The sequence below is a fragment of the Thunnus maccoyii genome, chromosome 10 (assembly GCF_910596095.1).
Source record: "Thunnus maccoyii chromosome 10, fThuMac1.1, whole genome shotgun sequence".
Taxonomy (NCBI): domain Eukaryota; kingdom Metazoa; phylum Chordata; class Actinopteri; order Scombriformes; family Scombridae; genus Thunnus; species Thunnus maccoyii.
In genome coordinates, this window is record NC_056542.1 from 6,898,421 (window position 1) to 6,919,202 (window position 20,782).

At 39.9% G+C, this 20,782-nt stretch overlaps 1 protein-coding gene across 3 annotated transcripts in view; it reads right to left on the reverse strand.

The window, feature by feature from the left end:
* Positions 1-6,077: 6,077 nt before the first annotated feature.
* The window catches only part of LOC121905169 (ubiquitin-conjugating enzyme E2 E2), a 28,294-nt gene continuing 13,589 nt past the window's right edge, over positions 6,078-20,782 (reverse strand). For all 3 annotated transcript variants that reach the window (XM_042423197.1, XM_042423198.1, XM_042423199.1), the window contains 3 exons: positions 13,629-13,761; positions 8,285-8,432; positions 6,078-6,930 (listed from right to left, as the gene is read on the reverse strand). In XM_042423197.1, the coding sequence (XP_042279131.1) occupies positions 6,833-6,930; positions 8,285-8,432; positions 13,629-13,761 (379 nt within the window). In that variant the 3' untranslated portion in view covers positions 6,078-6,832. The remainder of the gene's footprint in view (positions 6,931-8,284; positions 8,433-13,628; positions 13,762-20,782) is intronic.

Consider the following 20,782-nt stretch of genomic DNA (forward strand, 5'->3'; position numbering starts at 1 on the left):
GTAGAGTATGATCTCTGTCTGCACGCACATACACACACATCAACACAATCACTCAGTCAGTGCATAGAGAAAAGATCATCCTATTATTCTGTCTTTTATTAATTTAAAAGAAAGAAAAAAGAAATCAACTCTCAGACAGGAGCTGGCTCATAGAGTTGACTCGTTCGCGACCGTCACGTCATCATTTGACACAATGGATAAGTTTAAAAATACAACACATTGTTAAAGATGAAACCAGTGGTCTCCAACCCTCCAACAGTGTGTAGTCGGGGTCACATTTTAGATGTCTATGAGTTGTTAAAGGACAGGTTCACAATTTTTCAAGTCAGTCAGGTGTCTGTATGTACAGAAGCCGAGAACAGCCGTGCTTGCAACTATTTTTTTAATTCCATTATCTCAAGATCACAAGTTAATTTATCTCGCTATCTCGAGAAAACAAAAGGCTGATTTCTACATAGATAATGAGATAATTTATCACAAACTCATTCTTATTTGTTCATTCCGGTCTCCTCTCCATGTCTTCCTTACATGGATAGCTCAAATCTGTCATATGTTGGTTCTTATCCTCTCTCTCCACCCCACTTTCCTTCCTCTCATTAAGTCTAATAAAATGAAAGTGCTTGAAAGGTGTTGTTTGGTATTTTTCCAATATGAAACATCCCATCATATTATGACCAGGAGTTAATCAACCTGCCATTTGGCCGTGACACAGATGTCATTAATAAAGGTGCTGTTAATAATGATGGGTAATCCTTGATCTGACATATTCAGCTTAAATCATATAAATCAGTAGCTACAGTTGTTGAGATGCCATCTATGCATGTCGGCGTGGCATTCCTGATCTCTGATAAACATTGTAAGTAATAAGAGGAAACAACCTTTTGTGGTCTTGTGATAACAGGTTGGTTATCTCGTTATCTAAAGATAACAAAGCTCGGTTTCTCGAGATAACAAAATAATTAACTCGTGATCTCAAGAGAACATCTTAAAAAAATTGCAAGCATGGCCGTTCTCGGCTTCCGTACATATGAACACTGAAACAGGTTCTCCTCGCTGTTATCATTCCTCCTGTTCATACTGGCTTTTTTTTCCTTTCAAATGTGCTTTCAATGTAAGAGATGGAGGCCAAAATCAAGTGATTTTGTGCAAAAATGTATTTAAAAGTTTATCTGAAGCTTATATGAGGCTTCAGCAGTCTGAGTTAGTCATATCAAGTGGATATCTGCTACATTTACAGTCTTTTTAGCATCAAAGACCCTCTTTGTGTTTCCTCAGACAGTGTTTCCCCGTTGAGCTGCGGTGGAAGAATAGAAACAAAAAGAGGAACTTTGGCAATAAAAGGACTGTAACGTTGAAAGATATCTACTTGATTTGACTCATTTGGACGACTGAGGCTTCATATTAGCTTCAGATAAACTTTTAAATACATTTCTAACAGGAGGAGGACTGTTGATCTTCTAATGCTCAGTATGAACAGGAGGAATGATTACAGTGAGAAAAATCTATTTCAGTGTGCATCTGGGTACCTGACTGTTGTTTTAAGACAGACATGAAAAATCGTGAACAATTTTTACATTGCTGTGCTGGAACTTTTACTTAAGTCAAGGATCTGAATATTTCTTCCACCACTGAAACCAACCCATATGAATCTAATTTGATTGACTTAACATTACGTCTGGGTTTCAGAGTGCTTTCTCAGGTCTGACAGGACATGTGGTCACAACATGCAACAAGGAGATGAACTTGTGAACTTGAAATTTATGGGACATTGACTGATATTAAATCAAAGACTTACCTGATAAAATTCCAACAAACAAATAACCTATATTATAATTACTTTATTATACAGACTGTAGCTCTACATTTGACAGACAACCATAGAAACTCGACTTAATTTATGAGGTGATTAGTAAATTTTGATCATAAATGCATAACCACACAATTTTTATCATTTAAATAGGATAATTTGAAGTATAATGTGTTATTTACAATATTCAAGGATCTTCATATAATAGAACTTCAGCTATGACTAAGCTGCTGCATCATCAGCCACAGAAACTGAAAAACCACTTAAACTGACCACATGTCTGTGGATGCATCTAAGAATTACTCATGACTAACATGGTATAATTATCGGCTTTGTGAGATGAACATATTTATTGCATGCAGGAGCCTAAGAGCATATTTTCATAGTTTCAAGTGGATACTGTGGATAGTTTGTAATTTCTGCATCTGACATTTGCAACCGACATTTCTGCTTATTTGGACTACATCTGGAGGAAATACTAATAAATTACACAGAAAACAGAGCCTTGCAGCGGTTAAATGAGCCGTGGAGTACATTATGTACTGTAACCCTCTGGTGAATAAGACTGTAAAAGGTTAATAGGGTAATTTTGTCAAATTGTGAACACGGCTGTGTCAATATTTTGACAATAACGTGCTCATTTTTAACCCGTTAAGTTTTGCTTTATATATTCCCCATTAAGATTAAAGGGAAAAAACAACTTCTAAGTAAAAATAAGCAAAAATTCAAACCCAAGTATAGAGTTGAAGCTATTGGTCAGTTAATGGATGAGTCAACCAACAAAAAATTCAATCATCCACTATATTCATAATTGATTAACAGTTTCAGCTGTTTTTTTAAGTAAAAATGGAAAATGTTTGCTGTTTCAGCTTCTCAAATGTGAGAATTTTCTGGTTTTCTTTGTCACATTTGATAGTGATTTGAATGTTTTTGGGTTTTGTTCGGATAAAACAAGCAATTTTAAGGAGTCGTTTAGAGAAATTGTGACTAGAACTTTACAGTTTTTTGATATTTCACAGACTTAAATGATTAATCGAGAGAAATATCAATGATTGCAATAATCTTTTGTTTAATCATTAGTTGCGGCCTTACGCCCAAGATGCCTCAAAGGAGCCAACAAACAGGAACAAACCTGATGGTAAGTGCAATTAAATTACTAGATTTATCTAAGGCACAGCTTAAAGTGTCATGGAAGAACAACTTTATATCATTTTAAGATCCAGTGAAAGCTAATTAATGCAGATGAGTTTAATACTGCAACACATCAACATAATCCTTTCCTCTAATCTTTGGCAAAAATATATCGGGTGTTGTTATTTCAGCATCCATTAACACAAGTAAAGAGACATTGACAAACAGCCTTCTGGCTACTGTCTCGCAGACTAATGGGCACCTCATTATTTATGCATATCGCTGGCCAATCAGAACATTCTTTCAAATCTAAAGTAGATGATTTTACGGTGTAATTAACACCAGGATCCTAACTGTAAAACCACATCTGTAAAAAAAAAAAAAGATGAATAAAAACAGAGCAAAGGACCAAGTCAGCTGTTGTTCAGATGAAAAGACTTAAAAGCTTTCTTTTATAGCGACTAATTTGTGATGCCAAAATGGCGTATTTCCGTGGTGTGTTTTCAATAAATTCAGTATGAGCGAGTGGTACAACAAAGGCTTTTTAAAAACTTTTTATTAGACCCTTTCATCTTGTCTTGATCACCTGCTCTTTTCCCTTCCCTTGTGAAATATTAAATATCCTTGATTGCAGCAGGAGAGTTTTAAAAAAGTTTTACTCCACAACACCGATTTGGGCTAAATCCAAGCCAACCTTTTATGAAACAATATCATAAAACTTTTATTCACATTGCAGTGGATCACAAATAGATTCGGAGCATCTTTTTGCTTAACTCTGATGACGAGTCTCATAGGAGAGCAAAATATTCCTTCAGAGCAGAGCAATTCTCCAACTTGTTTACAGTAAAATGTCCTTTTTCAAGCTGATGTAGTGACAAGTGAAGTAAAGCAACACCTTAGCTAAAAATCTCCAAATTGGTAACCATCACTTCTTTGTGAGAAAGCTCTCACTGATGAAGGAAGTTCAGACTCATGAATAAAACATGTTCCTGATGGTGTCATAACAGCATGCTGGTAACTGGAAATCTCGCCAATGACAGTCGAATTACCCATTTAGGATTTCATATCAAATGAAGTTGTTGGCATCTGCACAGAGAGTTATGTTTCAGTTGGGTGTACTGGGACACATCATCACATGGTTTAGGGATGCTAAGAAGTCTCTCTGTTTTGGAAAGTGGATACTGAGTCAGTGGGTTTTCCTTAATTCCCAATTGTCCTATTAATAAATAATGATTCTTGCTGAATTTCTCATGATTGCAACAGTTTACCTTACAGGTCTGACAGAAGCAAAAATAACTTCTTTCTGTTAACTGGAAGAACTGTTATATGTTATCTCAAAGACTTTGGCTGCTTGCTATGGTTTGATATTATTTATTCAGAACAAGGTGCAGACAGAAAATGTTGAAATTTGGTGTGAAATGGTAGTGTTTAGTGTATGTAATGTCTAGATATGCATGTGTATTTCTATGCTGGTTTATAGTGTATATGTGCAGGTTTATGTATAAGCATTTACTCAGGGAAGAGTTTTTCTTCTGTTTTTATGTGTATTTTTTGTTTGTCTCATGTTACTTGTTAAGAAATATCTAATAAGACTGAGACATTGATGGAAATTCTATTATTTTTTCATGTATTTGGTAATAAATAATAGACAAACTGAAATTTTGACCTCATGGTGGCGGGAGATGAAAAGTCAGAGGATCAAAGTTTTTTTATAATTCATCCTGTGGGGAACATAAATGTCTAAACCAAATTACACGGCAATCCATCCAATACGGTAGCTGTTGAGAAATTTCCCTCAAAACCACAAAACCTTGTGGAGGCTCAGGAGAAAAAGCCAAAAACAATTTTTTTTGACTGTTTTGAAATTTGAAAGGTTGAAATTTCAGTCTAGATCAAAGTGGCGAACTGACCAACCTTCAGACCAACCTTTCCATCATCTCAGCCTTGCTGTAGCATGGCTAAAAAGAAAATGAATACTAATTTAAATGTGCTGAAATACACTTTTTAATTAGTTATTAGTTAATTTCCTGGTTTGCAAATATAATTCCTACAGTTTACAGTTGAGTTCTTGATCCTGTAAACAGAATTGTGATAAAGTCTTACATAACAGATGACAACCGAGATCTGGATTATCGCCAAAACACAATCACTTCTTTCTTTCTTGGCTCAAAAGCTTGTTTATCCACAACAGAGATCCACTCATCAGTTCCTTGATATCCCACGAAGTAGCACGCCCAACATGAAAACATCACCGCGCCTCCATACAGGTAATAAAAGCCTCCAGATAACACGGGAGCCATAATGTGCCACGCCCCGCACGCAGCACACCTCCGAGCAGCAGTTAATTTGTGCTGATGTTTATGACTGTAAAGTTTTATGATCAGGTGTGTGTGTGTGTGTGTGTGTGAGATATAAAATAAGTCTTGATATGAGAGCTGGGATAAAGCGGATGGAAGATTCTTGAATAGGTGTACAGTGTGTAGAAGCTGTAGCTGTCGAACACAAAGCACAGACGGAGCCGAGCAGTTTTTTTTTTTTTTTCTCACAAGCCAACCACAGTGTGTTTTATTGGGTGCTTCAGTAATACAAGTGCACAACAAACCACTCTGCAATTGCAGAGGTGGCGGGTAGCCAGTAAATATACAAGTCCTGCCTCTTTCACAGGCAGACCTATACTTTTGTGGTCTGCCTCAAAAGCCTTTGAAAAAATACATACAGTACAAACAAAATCAGAGGAAGTTAAAAAGCATGACGGATCCATTGATGCTTCCTGTTCCATGCAGATAATATACTGATGACAAATACAAAAAAAAAAACAAAAATAAAAACAAAAAACAAAAAAAAAAAAACAAGAGAAAAAAACTAAAAGCATATATTCTGCATGTTTGTTCCAGGTGCCACTAAGAAAATGAGAATACATACTGTATAGCTGGAGGACAATGCGTATGATAATTATAATATTCTGTGTTTTTTTTTCCAATACAATACTTCCAACATTCAGACATTGGAAAATAAAAATCCCAATCTACTCTTTGTATAAAAAAGAAGCTTTCAAGTCAACAAGGAACAAAAGGACATTTTTTTTGTTTTGTTTGAATTTTTTTTTTTTTTTTTTTTTTTTTTTTTTTTTACACAGAAAAGGTAGATAAAATGTTGGGGGAGGAGGAAGAGGTGGAAGGTGGAGGAGGAGGAGGAGGAGGGTGACAGGAGGGCAGGAATACCGTTGCACTTAGTGAGTGTGCTTTGACAGACTGACGGCTGAGATACATCAGGCACGGACGCGACGCATCACGTAGGCGGTGCGGAGCTGGTTTTTTTTGTTTTTTTTACCTGCTACACAGACTCCGTCTTCGTAGCGTGTGGTTGCGTGCCAGACGTTGAGTTTTGCCCAGTGATAATGCAGTTGGTTATGGAGACTATATTAACTGGTATTGAATTAATTAAACTGGATCATTGATTGATTTATTTTAATGTGCAATGAAAAAAAAAAAAACCACAAGGTTGCACTGCTGCGTCGCATTGCCTCTGGTACGATGAGGTATTTATTTTAATTTAAATAGATTGTACTCATTTTTTACAGTTATATGTAGTTTTTTTCCTGTTGGAGGGCCGTGTAGCCGCACGTACAGAAAAAAAGATTTAAAAAAAAAAAAAAAAAAAAGACCTGCCGCGTAAAAATGGATGAGCAGCACGATGCCCGCGTGGGTGCTCGCGGCTTCCGCGGTCAGTGTAGCAGCTTCAGATGATTATAATGGACGCGCCCTGCCGTGACAGACGTGTCGCGCCTCGTCCGTGCCTGGCGTATTTCGGCCGTAAGGGTGAGAGAGAGAGGTAGAGAGAGGTGCGATGAAGGGTCGGGGGAGATAAAGGAGGGGATGGATTGCGGCGGGGAGTCTATGTGGCGTATCTCTTCGTCCATTGTTTGGCTATTCTGTCATGCTCTGTTCTGTTGGTCAGATACTGTGTGGCGATGCTTCCCACCAGAGGGTCGGCTGGAAGGTGCACAGAAAGAGGGAGAGAGAGAGAGAGAGAGAGAGTGTGTGTAAATCATGGAGTATAAGCGCTCACACTCAGCAGGTCAGGAATCACAAACACTATAAACACTGTGAACAGAGACCGGTGAAAGGTTTGACACTGCACAGTCCCAAACATTTATATCCTCACAGGCACAAATTATGTAAAAGTCTGTCCAAGGGAGGATGTGTTAAATCATATTCCCTTAAAAGGGACAATAAAGTATATCTTATATTATATTATATAGTAAATAGGGAGTGATTCTGGACACAGCCACTGCGGTTTTTATTGGCTCGTATCTTTATATCAACATTTTAAAGCCTATGGTCAATAATAATATCCTGAAATTGTTTTATAGCAGTTAAAAAATCCTCCATCATCCACTAAGATTAATAATATGGGATTTGATTTCATTCCAGGTCATTCAGCCGTTTACTGACATCCTGCTCGCTGATGCAGCAGCTGCAGGTTTCAAACTGTGAAGAGTTTTTACCTTCGGGGACAAACTGTAACATTCATTTCATTATGTAGACTTGATGACACCGTCTCGTATTCAGCTCTATTATCAATGACCAGTTAATCACATTAAAAGCAAAGACAATCCCTCCAGGAGAAACCACGTTTATCGCGGCTTAATTCCCTGTAATTTATATATATATATCATAATGAATAAGTCAGACAGCACACAAATGGCTATCTCGAGTCTTCAAAAGGTGGATAGGGTTCTTGATCAATACCTTTAACCCAATGATTCCCTCACAGGGTTCTGACTTTTCTTGCTTTTAATGCTCATTTTCCAGCCTGCACTCATCCCCCTCCCACCTACTCACACGTTCAATTGCTTAATGATAGAAGACGGTGTTTTAAGAGAGTGACATTTTGTTCTCAAGCCAAGAAAATAAATAAATGACTACTGTTATTGTTTTTAGTACCTTAAGTGATGGTATTTACTTTTTTCCATTAAACACTCATTGCGGATCTCCTCTGTAAGCAGTTCACTCAACTTACTCTTCTCTGCTGTGAAAATGTGGTTTTATTATTTACAACTGGAGGCCGCAGACTCTGCCAAAGATCTGTCAGTGTTAGACGGGCCTTGGGGAAACAATGAGGGTTTGAATTGCTCGTGGCTTACTTTATACTCCGTTAATAGTCTGGAAACATAATTGTGACTGCATGTCAACGTGAAATGTGGTCCTTTTTTGTAAAAAACAAACATTCAAAGCAGAGAGAGAGAGAGAATTAGTCTGTTACATGGAACAACCTGTCTCAGTTAAGCTGGAGCACTAAGTATCATTCATAAACACGTCACACGTGGAGATGCTGACGTCTTACCTGGGTTACAGTCTGTGAGCAGGGAGCAGATGGACAGCAGCACCTTGGAGATGGTGAGGGCGGGACTCCAGTTGTCCTTCAGGATGTCCAGACAGATCACGCCCTGACTGTTGATGTTGCAGTGATAGATCCTCGTACGAAACGTTACCTGCAGACACAAAGACACACAGAAATGTAGAAGAAGAGAAGATCAATATCTGTCCATAAAATAAGAATGGTATCAATTTTCTCATCTACCTCTTAGCGACTGACACTAAAACCGATGTAAAAATCACTTTGCGATGGCCGAGCTGCTGCGGGACACTTCCATCTTTAAAAGGAAACTCATGACTACACGACGTTGTTGCAGATGAAGGTCAAATGATTTGACCTGCAGCCGGTGACATTTTGAGCCGAGGACGTGGCTCCTGATGTCGTCAAATGTACCAGATATTTGTTTGATTGACCTTCAATAAGAGAACAACTTCACAGATGCTGTGATTGTGTCCCGAGTGGACTCTCAGGAACGCAGCTATTCTAGTGTATATATTGTTTCAGTGTATTACAATCAAACAATGTATTACACTGTATGACCCTGAAAAGAAAAGAATGAAGCCATTGTATTACGCAGCCAGCGACTCATTTTTAATGGAGATTATCCACTAGAGCTGCAACAATTATTCGATTAATCAGCTGACAGAAAATGAATAAGAGAAAATTAATTATTTTGATAAGTGATTTATCGTTTGACCACATTTTACGGCTCCAGCTTCTCAAATGTGAATATTTAGTGGTTTCTTTAGTCTTTTTGCTGATAGTGAACTGAAACACAATTGAGTTTGCATCTTTGAGAAACGGTGATGGACGTTTTTCACCATTCTCTGACATTTTATGGACCAAACAACTAATAGATTAATCCAGAATATAATGAACAGATTAAATGATTAAAACAATTATTAGTTGCAGCCATAAAACACACAAAGACACACAAAGCTTCTGCTAAATGCAGAATCACGTCTGTCTTTGATCGTCCAGGTTTCTGTTTCTGAATTAAAACTGAAACACTTTGCTACACTTTTAACAGTAATGACTTGATTTACTGTATTTTAACACCAGTAATATCTTCCTGGTGTGCAAGCAGAGCTAATTCTTACCCATTACAACAAGCAGATTCATGAGATATAATTAGCAAATATAACATAATTAAAGGTAATTAAACTCTAATCTGACACCTGATGTCTTTTACTCTCTTTAAAACATTTTATCCAGAGAATCTTTCATGTCAATGATACCAGCAGCCTCCATCAACGACCATTAAGCAGTTGAGATCTTTAAAGTATATACTTATATTTCTTTTTATAGTTTTTGGGATGAAAGATGGTTACTGGATGTTTTTTTAAAAATCAGTAACACATCTGTTCTGAGGTTTATACCAGGGCAGCAACTAACAATTATTTTCATTGTCAATTAATCTGCAGGTTATTTTCTCAATTAACAGATGAATTGTTTGGCCTATAATATATAAAATAATAGTGAAATGATAACAACTGTTCAAACCGCTTGTTTTGTTTGACCAACAATACTAAACTCAAAGATATTCAGTCATAGAAGAAATTTTGAGAATTTGAGAAACTGGAATCAATAAATTTGGGGCATTTTTGCTAAATAAATACTTAAAAAATTAGCTGATGATCAAAATTGTTGCAGATTAACTTGATCAATTCAAGCTCTAGTTTATAGAGATTAACAGCAGAGTTTCAGTAAAGGGAAGAAGCAGCAAGAAGGAGTTTTGTCTTTCCACTTCATGAGGGAAACCAGCATTATTTCATCATAATATTCATCTGTTTGGCTGGTAATATGTCTTAAAAAGTGGCTTGTGAAGTAGCCACAGTTGCATTTTTGGCTGATGATCTTTTTCTGGGCTTTCTCACAATTGACACGATAATGAAACGGGCTTTAATTAATTCCATAACTGCCAGCCATTTGTAATGATGTAACAGTCAGAGCTGCTGGTGTATTGATGAGACGGCAACACGCCGCATCATGTACCGACAACAAAAAAACACAAGAGCTGTGAGGAAAAAAGCGAGAAGTGATCTGTTAAAAATGTTAACGATAGATGAGACAAACAAAACAAGTCAAGATAATTGTGACTCGGGGAGGAGAGAGCAGCATTAAGTGCGTCTCAAAGATGAGATGGGTTTTTAATTTGCTGTTTAGACTGCCGGGGTGAGACGCTTGTTATAACTGTAAGTAATCCTAGGTGAGACATGGAGGTCGGCTTCTCCTTCATTCACATTAACACTGATGTGTCAGCATCAGTGCCAGTATAATGGGTCTGCTTCATTCCTCCACTGAGGTCCATTTAACACCATTTGTCACTGCTGCAGGATGTGCGTGTAGCCACAAGTATACAGTATCTCTAGGAGGACGGTATTTTATTGCAGTCAGTCAACCATGTGTTATTTAGGTTTTGGTTTCTGGGTTTCCTGATGGATTGAAAACAGCTTTTTACTCCATCTTGTCACAGTGCAACACCTCTTCTCATGATATGTTAGTGAATCAGACTGACCAACAGAGGGCAGCATGGTGTAAAATCAAAAGCAGCACAAAGCAACAACAGTTTTGTTATCACCCCTGAATATTGGATTCATTTACCAAACACTTGAGTGTAAATTAATTCCTTTACTTGTCGCCGTAAACAGCCTCTCTCTCTCTCTCAGACATGTAGTCTGTCACGTTACCTGGCTTTGTGCTGAAACTGTGCTCTCCCTCAGATACCTTCCACAAGCAAACAACATCCTACCGGGCTGTTTACGTCGGCCGTCTCAGCTTGGATTGGAGCTGGACATCTGTTCGGTTCTGACACTTGACACCGCTGTTTGCCCTGCTGCTCCAATCACCCAACATCTGGCCCTCCTGACCCTGACCCCTCCAGAGGAAACCTCCTAATGAGCCTTGGCATTCCCAAAAAAAAAAAATCACACAGGGGCAGGACGTTATAAATAACCAGCCCCCTCCACCTCCACCTCCATCCTCAACCCCCCCTTCCTCTGCATACACAGTAGTGCTCCTTCTCCTGGACGCCGCTCAGGAGTATGAAACGCATCCACCTGGCGAACTTGTCAGATCAAGCGAAAGAGAGAGAGACGGCTCTTGTTTCCCCCCTTTTCTAGATTTTAAAAGTGAGATGGGGTTCTGGATCCAAAATTCCCAGAGTGCATTCAGCTACTGAGCTTCACTGGAGCATTTCTATAGTGAGGGAGTGTATGGCAGCTATGGGCTAAAGGGCTGGTGAATGTGTGTGTGTGTGTGAGCAAAAGGGGGTGTGTGTGTGTGGGGGGGTTTGGCTGCAGATCACAGTGTGTCGGAGGGGTAGGAGGTATTGAAGGGGGCGGAAACACTCAAGCCCCTCTGGCTACAGAAAGCTGGGCCGGAGCCTGTGGATTTGTTTGAGTCTGCTGTCAAACACAGAGCTGGTAGTTACACAGGCACAAAGAACGAGAAGGAGGGAAGAGAAGAGAGAGAGCGAACAAGCATGGGCAGGGGTGTGCATAACAGAGAGAGAGAGAGAGAGAGAGAGAGGGAGAGAGAGAGAAAATGAAGGCCAAGTGAGAGGGTAATCGGGTGCACTGCAAACTAAAGGGAGATTGGCCCTGACAGTCTGCGAGTTCGGTAATGACATCCACTCGACATCCTTAAAAAGTACTCTGCAGACAACACTACATAAAACAAGAAAAGGAGTCCTTCAGAAGCTCGAGCGCTGAACAGGTCAGGATTTGACTAATTTGAGCTAAAATAACAATGAAAAAAAAAAAAAGAGCAAAAAAAAAGCTGTGTCAAAAAGGCTGCAGTAACACCGTTGTGATGTATTGTGCTTCGCTAGCTCGATATCATGATTTCCTTCCACCGGTGTTTCATTTTTCCCCACATTACGCGCTGTGGAGATTCCCCCCCCCCCCCCCCGGACAGCCAGACCGGTACATCACCATGGAATATTTGCAACATGGCCGCGAGGAAACAATATGACCTGGCAAAAAAAAAAAAAAAGTGGAATAATAATGACATAACTTGACTGGCTATTTTTTATGGTAATTACACTGAACTTGGCGCAAATCTGTCTACTCTGCATTTTTTTCTCATCACCCCCCCCCCCATCCTCCCACCCACCCCCACCACCACCACCCCAACAACCTAAAGTAGGTCATCAGTACGCGAGGTAACCAGCCTGTCATCACCAGCGTTCAGCAGTACATGAAATCTGCAAAGACACTACATGAGTGTTTCTGAGAGGCCTGTCTGCATTTTAATATTTAGTAAGTAGCCAAATAAATACAGTGAAGGTTTGTTTTTTGGGTTTTTTTTGCGGGGGGTGGGGGGGGGGGGGGTGTTATGACTTGGTTGCTGTGAGCTGGAACTTAACCCATCACACACATACAACAACTGAGCTATGAGGAAAATCATACCCCACATATAATGTAAAGTCATGAAAGTCTGCTTTCTTCTTCCTGTCGTTCCTCTCAGCTCATGAAGCATTTGAGCATCTTTCGGCTCTTTGTTTTCTGGCTCACAGCTTCACTGTTCTGGTTTACTCTCATCAGCATCGGGAAGATGTTTTCAGTGAAAAATCGGAGCCAGATTATCTTTCCTCAGGAGCTAAAAGGGGAGAGTGAATATTGGGCAGAAAATTCATTAAATGGCCAGAAACGTGACTCCGAATGAACGCTCATGTTTCTCCTCATCAGCTGGATGTGTACATAAGAGGTGAATGTTTGCTAAAATGTTCTCCAAACCGAGTTAAAAGGTGATTCTAGGTCAGTGTTTGTGTTTACGGCTCATTCCTGCTGCCCACAAACGACCAAAATAATCAGTTATTGCAGGTTTATTTCAAGTGAATCTTAGGTTTTATTATTTTTGAGGATTTTTTTTAATGTATTTTATGTACATAAAGTACAAAGAAGCAACATGATTAACTTTCCTGCCACCAGACGCTCCAGACTCCTGATTTGTCTCTGCGCAGCGTTAAAAATGAAGACTTCCTGACAGCTCCGAAGTAATGACAGTCCACATGACCGTATGTAACTGCAAATTATTCTGCACAAAAAAATATAAAATATGAAGTGTCTGTGTGTCTATGGTGAAAAAAAAAAAGTATGTGGTCATACTGTGTGTGTGTGTATATCACTACAGGCCAATTTTATTCCACGTGTACTTGATCTCTTAACTTTTCCAGATCGAGAAATCACCCAGACATATTCTCCACACTTTTCCAGACTTTCCAAAAACCCCTGTGTGGGAAGTCTACACTTATCCGGCTACTCAAAACATCCAAATATTTCCACAGTAACGTCTGCTGACTGCTGACCTTGGGGGGTTTGAAGGGGTAGTCTGGCGTGAAGGCGATGTCCAGGAAGAAGACGCCTCCCTCGTACACGGAGCCCGGCGGTCCCAGGATGGTCGACCTCCACTCATAGATGTTGTCTCCCTTGGGGCCGGCGCTGGAAAATTGAAACAAAAAGATGTGTTAATATGTTAATCAGCGCGGTGCGTTGGAATCGACAGCCTGGTGTTCAGACTGCCAGCGGGGCTGACGGAGATTTGGAGGGGGAGAGAGAGAGAGAGAGAGAGAGAGAGAGAGAGAGAGAGAGAGAGAGAGAGAGAGCAGCTGAGGCAGTAAATGCAAGCTTCTGACAAGTTAATGATGGAGATTTAGGGTTTGCTGCAGCCAGTTTTTTTTTTAAGAGGCTGTGCTATTTTTGTAGGACTTTAGATTATCTTTAAAATTGAGATTTTTTAGAAGATTAGATTACATGCTACTGGGAGTTGCTGACAAACTGACACACCGGTGAACCTGTGGAAGCATGTAAACGAACGTTAAGTGAAACCCGACGACTGAAAGAAATCCTTTTTACACGATGAAGAGAAGAGCTACTGTATAAAGCCGGTCCAAAATGACTTCATACTGGAGCCAGTCTCTATCATGAGATGAGTATTTATGCTGAGTGGAGGCTGAAGGTCACATCTGTTGTATAGGCCAGTAATTAATGTCATTTCCATATTAAGGGGCTCCCCTCCCCTCCCCCTCACTGTTGTTTGTGGTAAGACCCTGAGCTGGCGCCGCACCAGGAAGAGACCGGTACAAGGTCCAGATCACAAAGCCCGGGGACAATGAACAATCCCTCTGATTTCATGTAATTACCAGGGACGGTGTTCGACGCCAACCCTCAGCTGCTGGCAGATGTGCTTACAAACCGCTCGACGCATGCTTTTTTTCCTCAAGGCTGTGATATCGCTTTTATTTAGACATAAACCAATAATCTGAGACAGAGATTTTCCTGAAAGTGACTGTGTAACAACCTCAAACAGCAAAAAAAAAAAGCAGCATCTGGCTCCAGGCATGCCCTTGACAATAGATCATTCTCCATAAATAGAAATTAGACGTTAAGACATTTCCTTCCTCCTTCGGTGTCAACACATGCAAATTTCCACTAATCTACTTTGCCACTCTTTTCACACTGGCCCTCTTTAAAGCCTTCTTTAATTAGCCAATTATGATGACTTCTTCTCTGGGGAACACGCTGTCGATAAGAAATTTGCCAATCTGTTGTTTCAGGCACAAAGAAAATCTCGGATATTTTTGTTAAGAGAGAGAGAAAAAAAAAGAAAATAACAAAAGCAAAGTATGAGGAAGGACCCTGCTGGATGTTGCGTACTGTCCGTTTGTTTCTCCAGTAAATCTATATAAAAAAAACTTCCAGTGCTTGATGTATAAAGGACACAACTGCCAGACAAGGTGTTAAAAAGCATGTTGACATTAAACACATTAGGGAGGTTTTGTTAAATTACGGAATACCGACAACACGAGTGTCTGTTTGTTTTGGCGGGTGAGACGCAACGATAGCCGCGTATGACTAGAAATCACATCAAATAACACCAACGCGCAGGTTTTGTTTCTATTCCAAACAAACTGTGTTGCATTTCGGGTTCGGACAAAAAAGCAATATCTGAGACAACTACAGGAAATGACCTCAAAACACAAGGATTTATAGGCAGACAGAGACAGATGTTGACATCTGATAGCCAGCAGTTACTTGTGCTGGAAAAGCCTGTCATAACAATATAAACTGAGGGCAAACCACAGTATGGACTGCTGCTTATTTCAGCTGTCTCTACATTCTTTCTGTGAGGAATATTTTTCATCAAACCTTGACTAAAATTGGGTTGAGTTTTGACATCAGATAACAGGTCAGACTAAAGCTCCGTCCGATAAACGACCTACTCGAAGGTCTGTCCCGAACTTCAGACATTCTCGGCTGATGAAGTCACGGGAGTTGTTTGATTAGTTAGACTTAATGTACAAAGCTGTCCAATCGTTTCTTCACTTGTGTGTTTTTTTTTTGTCTCTGCAGATGTGATCTGGTGCTTGTTAAAAGGATATTCTACATTTTTCTTTATTGTCAACAAATCCCATGAAAAGATCAAACACTGAATTGATCCTGCTAACGAGTGATATATGTTATTCCTCTGTGCCATGTTGTCCAAAAACTATTAAGAAACACACTTCAGTGAGCAGCAGAGTCGCTCAGGGTGTTTCCTTCATTATGATGAACATGGACAGTGTACTTTATTTGGAGTCGATCCCACATACACCATCCTTGGTGTTGAGAACACGCTCCGGAGAACCGAATCTGTAGCTGAAAGAAAAAATGCACTATTTACTCCCTTTTGAGTAACATTTGTTAATGTGCCATCTGTTGTAGGAAATCACTTAGACTTTCTAAAAAAAATGTAAATATATATCCAGGACTATGTTTCCAGTATAAACCTGCGGGCTCGGGGCTGAGAGCAGCAGACAGAGTAGTGAAGTCAGGAAGTATTGTGATTATTCAACTAATTGCTGCAGCTCTACATCAAAGCATTGATGCATTAACATGACCATTCTTCATGTAACACTAATAACATATTCTGCATTCAAAAGACCATAAAAAAAAGAGATTTATTAAGATTCCTTAGTCCACCGAGACTCCAACAGTTGATTAACCAATTTCCTCAGTGAGGGCTGCTTTACTGGAGCGTCTTTGTGGCTTTTGAAGTCCTGTTTGGCTCTTAAATAAGCAGTTTGGACCTGACTGATACATTTAGAGCTGCAGCAATGAATCAATTAGTTGATCTGCAACTATTTTGAGAATTGATTAATCTTTGAAATGACTGTTTAAGCAAAAAAATGCCAAACATTTGCTGTTTCCAGGTTTTCAAATGTGAGAATTCACAGCTTTTTTCTGGTCTTATGTTAATGTGAATTGAATATTTTGGGATTTTGGACTGTATGATCGGACAAAAGTAGACATTTGAAGATGTCAGCTTGTAATTTTTCATTGTTTTCTGATTTTTTATAGACCACACAATCACTTGATCAACAGATAAGATACTTCAGATTCTTTCAGATGCTCTCCAAACATTACTCTCTATATTTCTTCTAACCTTTCTACTCGGCTTATTTTCCCTCGCTGCGGGCAATCTTCCCTCTGTGAAACTTACGCTCACATTTCTGAGCTACACACACACACACACACACACACCTCAAGGTAACACTTTCATTACCGCTACGCTTTTAACAAAAGCTTCACTGACACCACGGTGAAAGAAAGAGAAAGAGAGAGAGAGAGAAAGAGAGCTGGCTATTCCGTTTCCAAACATCCCCGATAGAAGCAGATGCTCACTTCCTTTTGAGGCTGATGAGTCTGTAGTGGCGATAATAACTTCGACATGATGGAAAGATAGAGATGAGCGGGCATGGCAGAGGTCCTCGCTCGGCGGCGAGATTGCTGTAGGGGGATCTCACAACCGCACAAGGGCTGTGGATAAAGGCTAAGTCAATAGCTGAATGTGCATGCCACCGCTGGCTGTTGCTTGGAGACCTCCTCCTCCTCCTCCCCACCCCCCCACCCCCCCCCGCCGGCTCGGGGCGTTCATGTGGTGCTTTGTTGCAGCTGGTTGTGAGCCAGCTCATTCAGGATCTGACAGTCTCTCACACCCGCCATTAGTTTTTTTGGGAGAGGTGAGCGGCGGTGCGGTGCAGCGGGGGGTCGTGACGAGCTCCAGCCGAAGCGCGTCGGTCGGCGGTTTTTGTATCATCAGCTCATCTTTGCGTGGAGATCCGATTCACCATGCGTTAATTAATGCGCCGTTAATGTCAGCAGTTAAGTGGCTTATGATTCCTTGACCCGGGTTAATGGCTGTGCTGAATGTTATGCTCCGCAGCTGACTATTCAATTCACAGTCGTTAGTGGCTCATCCAGACTATCGCTACGACGATTAGTCGATTAAACCATCAGTCTATCCAAAGAAAATGAATCAGCAACTATTTTAATATTCCATTAATTGTTGTAGTCATTCTTCAAACAAAAATGACAAACTTCTGCTGGTTAAATATGAGGATTTTCTGCTTTTATGTCATTTATAGAGCTGCCACCATTTGTCAGTTAATCGTTTGGAGTCATTGTTTACGAAAAATGTCCTAATTCTCTGATTCCAGCTCCTCAGATGTGAGTTATTTAGTCTTTTAAGACAGTAAACTGAATATGTTTGGGTTGTGGACTGCTGGTCGGGACAAAAGAAGACTTTTCGGGACGTCATCCTAGGCTTTGGGGAAGTGATTTTTAATTTTTCATCATTTTGTAGACCAAACAACTAATCGATTAATCAAGAAAATAACTGACAGATTAAATCGATAATGAAAATAATCCTTAGTTGCAGTCCTAGTCATGTATGATAATCAGTTAAATATCTTTGGGTTTTGGACTGTTACTCAGATAAAACGAGCTATTTGAAGACTTCACCTTGGTATCAGCAGGTTAATTGATGATGAAAATAATCACAAACCTTAATCCTGTCATTCTATGAATTTCAATTCTGCAAGTACAACTTTAAACCTTATTTTTAGAGCTGCATCAATAGGTCGATCAACAAAGTCATTTTCAAGTAAAAATGCTGAATTTCTCTTGTTCCAGCTTCTTAAATGTGAATATTGTTTGGTTTCTTTGATGGTAAACTGAATATCTTTGGGTTGTGGACTCTTGGTCGGGACACAACAAGACATTTTGACTTTCATCTTCAGCTTTGTGAAAGAGTGATCGGCATTTTTCACCATTTTATTGACCAAACAACTAATATGAATATGAATTTATAATGACAACAATCGTTAGTCGCAGCCCTACTTATGTCCTCATACGACAAGGCTCTGTCTTTTCAGGCATGACTGCTTAACAAAAATCGAATGTGAAGTCATTTGCAGCGTTAAGAAGAACAAACAAAAACAAAAAAATCTAACACTCAGCTCTGAATCAGAGAGTCAGATAAATATTACGTGTCACTTCTGTCTTTCTTTCTCTCTCCGGGGGGAAAAAAAACAATCTTCTCTCCAAGCAGACGGATCTGCTCTGCACACAAATAACATGACGTTAACCAGTGTAACGGTGCTGCTTATGGGCTTTGTTGCAGGCTGCAATAATAACCCCTGTGTAAGTAACACTACATCTGCAGTGCACTGTCAGCCAAATGCCTTGATTCAGTGAATATTTGGGTCATTTGTTTCAAGGGTCTGGGATACATTAGTGTGCGGGTGTCTGTGAGAATCCTGCCACTGCCCTGTCCTCCGAGATTACGCTCATGTAGGAACCCACTTTGACAGCTGGGCTGCTTCCTCCGCCACACACAGCACTAAAATAGTGTTTAACCACAGATTCACACTGCTCTCTTTCTTCCTTAAATCTTTTTTTTCTTTTTTTAATAGACACAACAGTTCAAGCTTTATACTAAAAATGTGGCATCGACAGCGGCTTCAGCACGGTTCGGTCGTGAAGTAGTGTGCCTGTGAAGGAGCACGTAATTTCATCTCACACGGACCTTGTTCGCCACTTCGCTCCGACAAAAGGCTCATCATAGCAGACAAGGCTGAGAAAGACTGGACACTTTCATAAAAAAAAAAATAAAAAAAGAGCCCTGGAGACTCCTCTGAGACAGTTTCTCCTTCAGAATACGAGGATTATGAAAACAGTTTCTTGGTGGAATATAAAGGGAACACTGTACCACAGGCCTACTTCGTCATTTTTACCTTTCGTCCTCCCTCCGTTCCTTAAAAAACTATCCAAGCTGTGCCCCATAATCACAGACAGCAGTAATAATTTCCATATAAATCGAATGACCTTTCATTCCCACGATACAGTGCAGAGTATGTGAGACCAGGGCCTTTTTGCACATTTAATCATCCACCTTGCCTTATTTCATAGACATGGTGGGGGGGGTGGTGGGGGGGGTGGAGTGATCTGCAGATTGGTGCCAATGCCAAAAGATAACCTTTATCTTGCGGCATGAGAGCCAAGGGCTAATCTCTGCAAAAAAATCAGCTAACCTATCTTGCAGTTATTGCCACCCAGAGCCAATTCCCACAGACATCAAGGCTCAGGTTAAGTTGATGAAAGAGATGGAGTCGTGAGATAGGTCTGTGCCGCTCACTCACTCGCTCGCTCAGTCAGTCAGACGACGACGAAAAGGGGAAGCGGTGTCACTGTAGGGCGAAATAATTTATCCTCATCATATTTACACAGGAGAGAGTAAACACTTTTTTTTATCAGTTTCTTTGTTAAAACGTTGTTAAACTATTTCTTAGATACACAAAACGTTTCATTTCAGGATACTCCGGAGTAATAACACAACAGACAAAACTTAAAAAACACTGCGAGCAACCACTATTAAAAGGAATGCAAGAGTCAAAAAAACCGCAGTTTTCAGGGAAAAAGAGAGTGAGAACAAAACAGTCTTGTGTGCTTAAAATGACTGTGTTTGAGCAACAGAGTCTTTATAGAAAAAGATCATTTTAGACACACGACACACAGTCGCCTGTCCACCGTGGATGAAACGGCTCCACAGAGTACGCTGGTGAGGCTTCAAAGACCAGTACTAACCGGACCGTCCTAAACACTGACACATTCATAGAAGCCTTTATCGTCATCATTACAAAATATTCAGGAATGTTCATTTCTAATCGCTACTTGTTATGATGTAAGTTATATAAAAGCTGGCCTTATAACTCATGTAAGAAGTGTTGTGAAATTTCTGCCCTTATAAAAAAAAAAAAAAAAAAAGGCAAACGCACAGTAAAAATGCTGTAAAATTTTTTTAGTTCTTCCACCTCTTTTCTCAGAAAACTATCCAGAAACTTTCACACCCTTTTAAAAAAGAAAAATGTTTTTTTCCACCTCTTGCAGCCGATACAGATAATGATTTCACAAAAACACAAGGATGTTTGGGTGAGTTTAGTTCCACTGACGATCTATCTTCAAAAGATTGCTGTAATGAATGTCTCCGATTGTTAGAAGTGTATTCAGTCAGATTTTAAAAAACATACTGAGCTCATGGATGGACGGTGTGTGTTGCAGAAGTGATGTGAAAACCCCAAACTGACCACAGCTGGCGTGATCTATGAAAGGAGAAACTAGCACCTTGCAAGTCTGAAGAGGG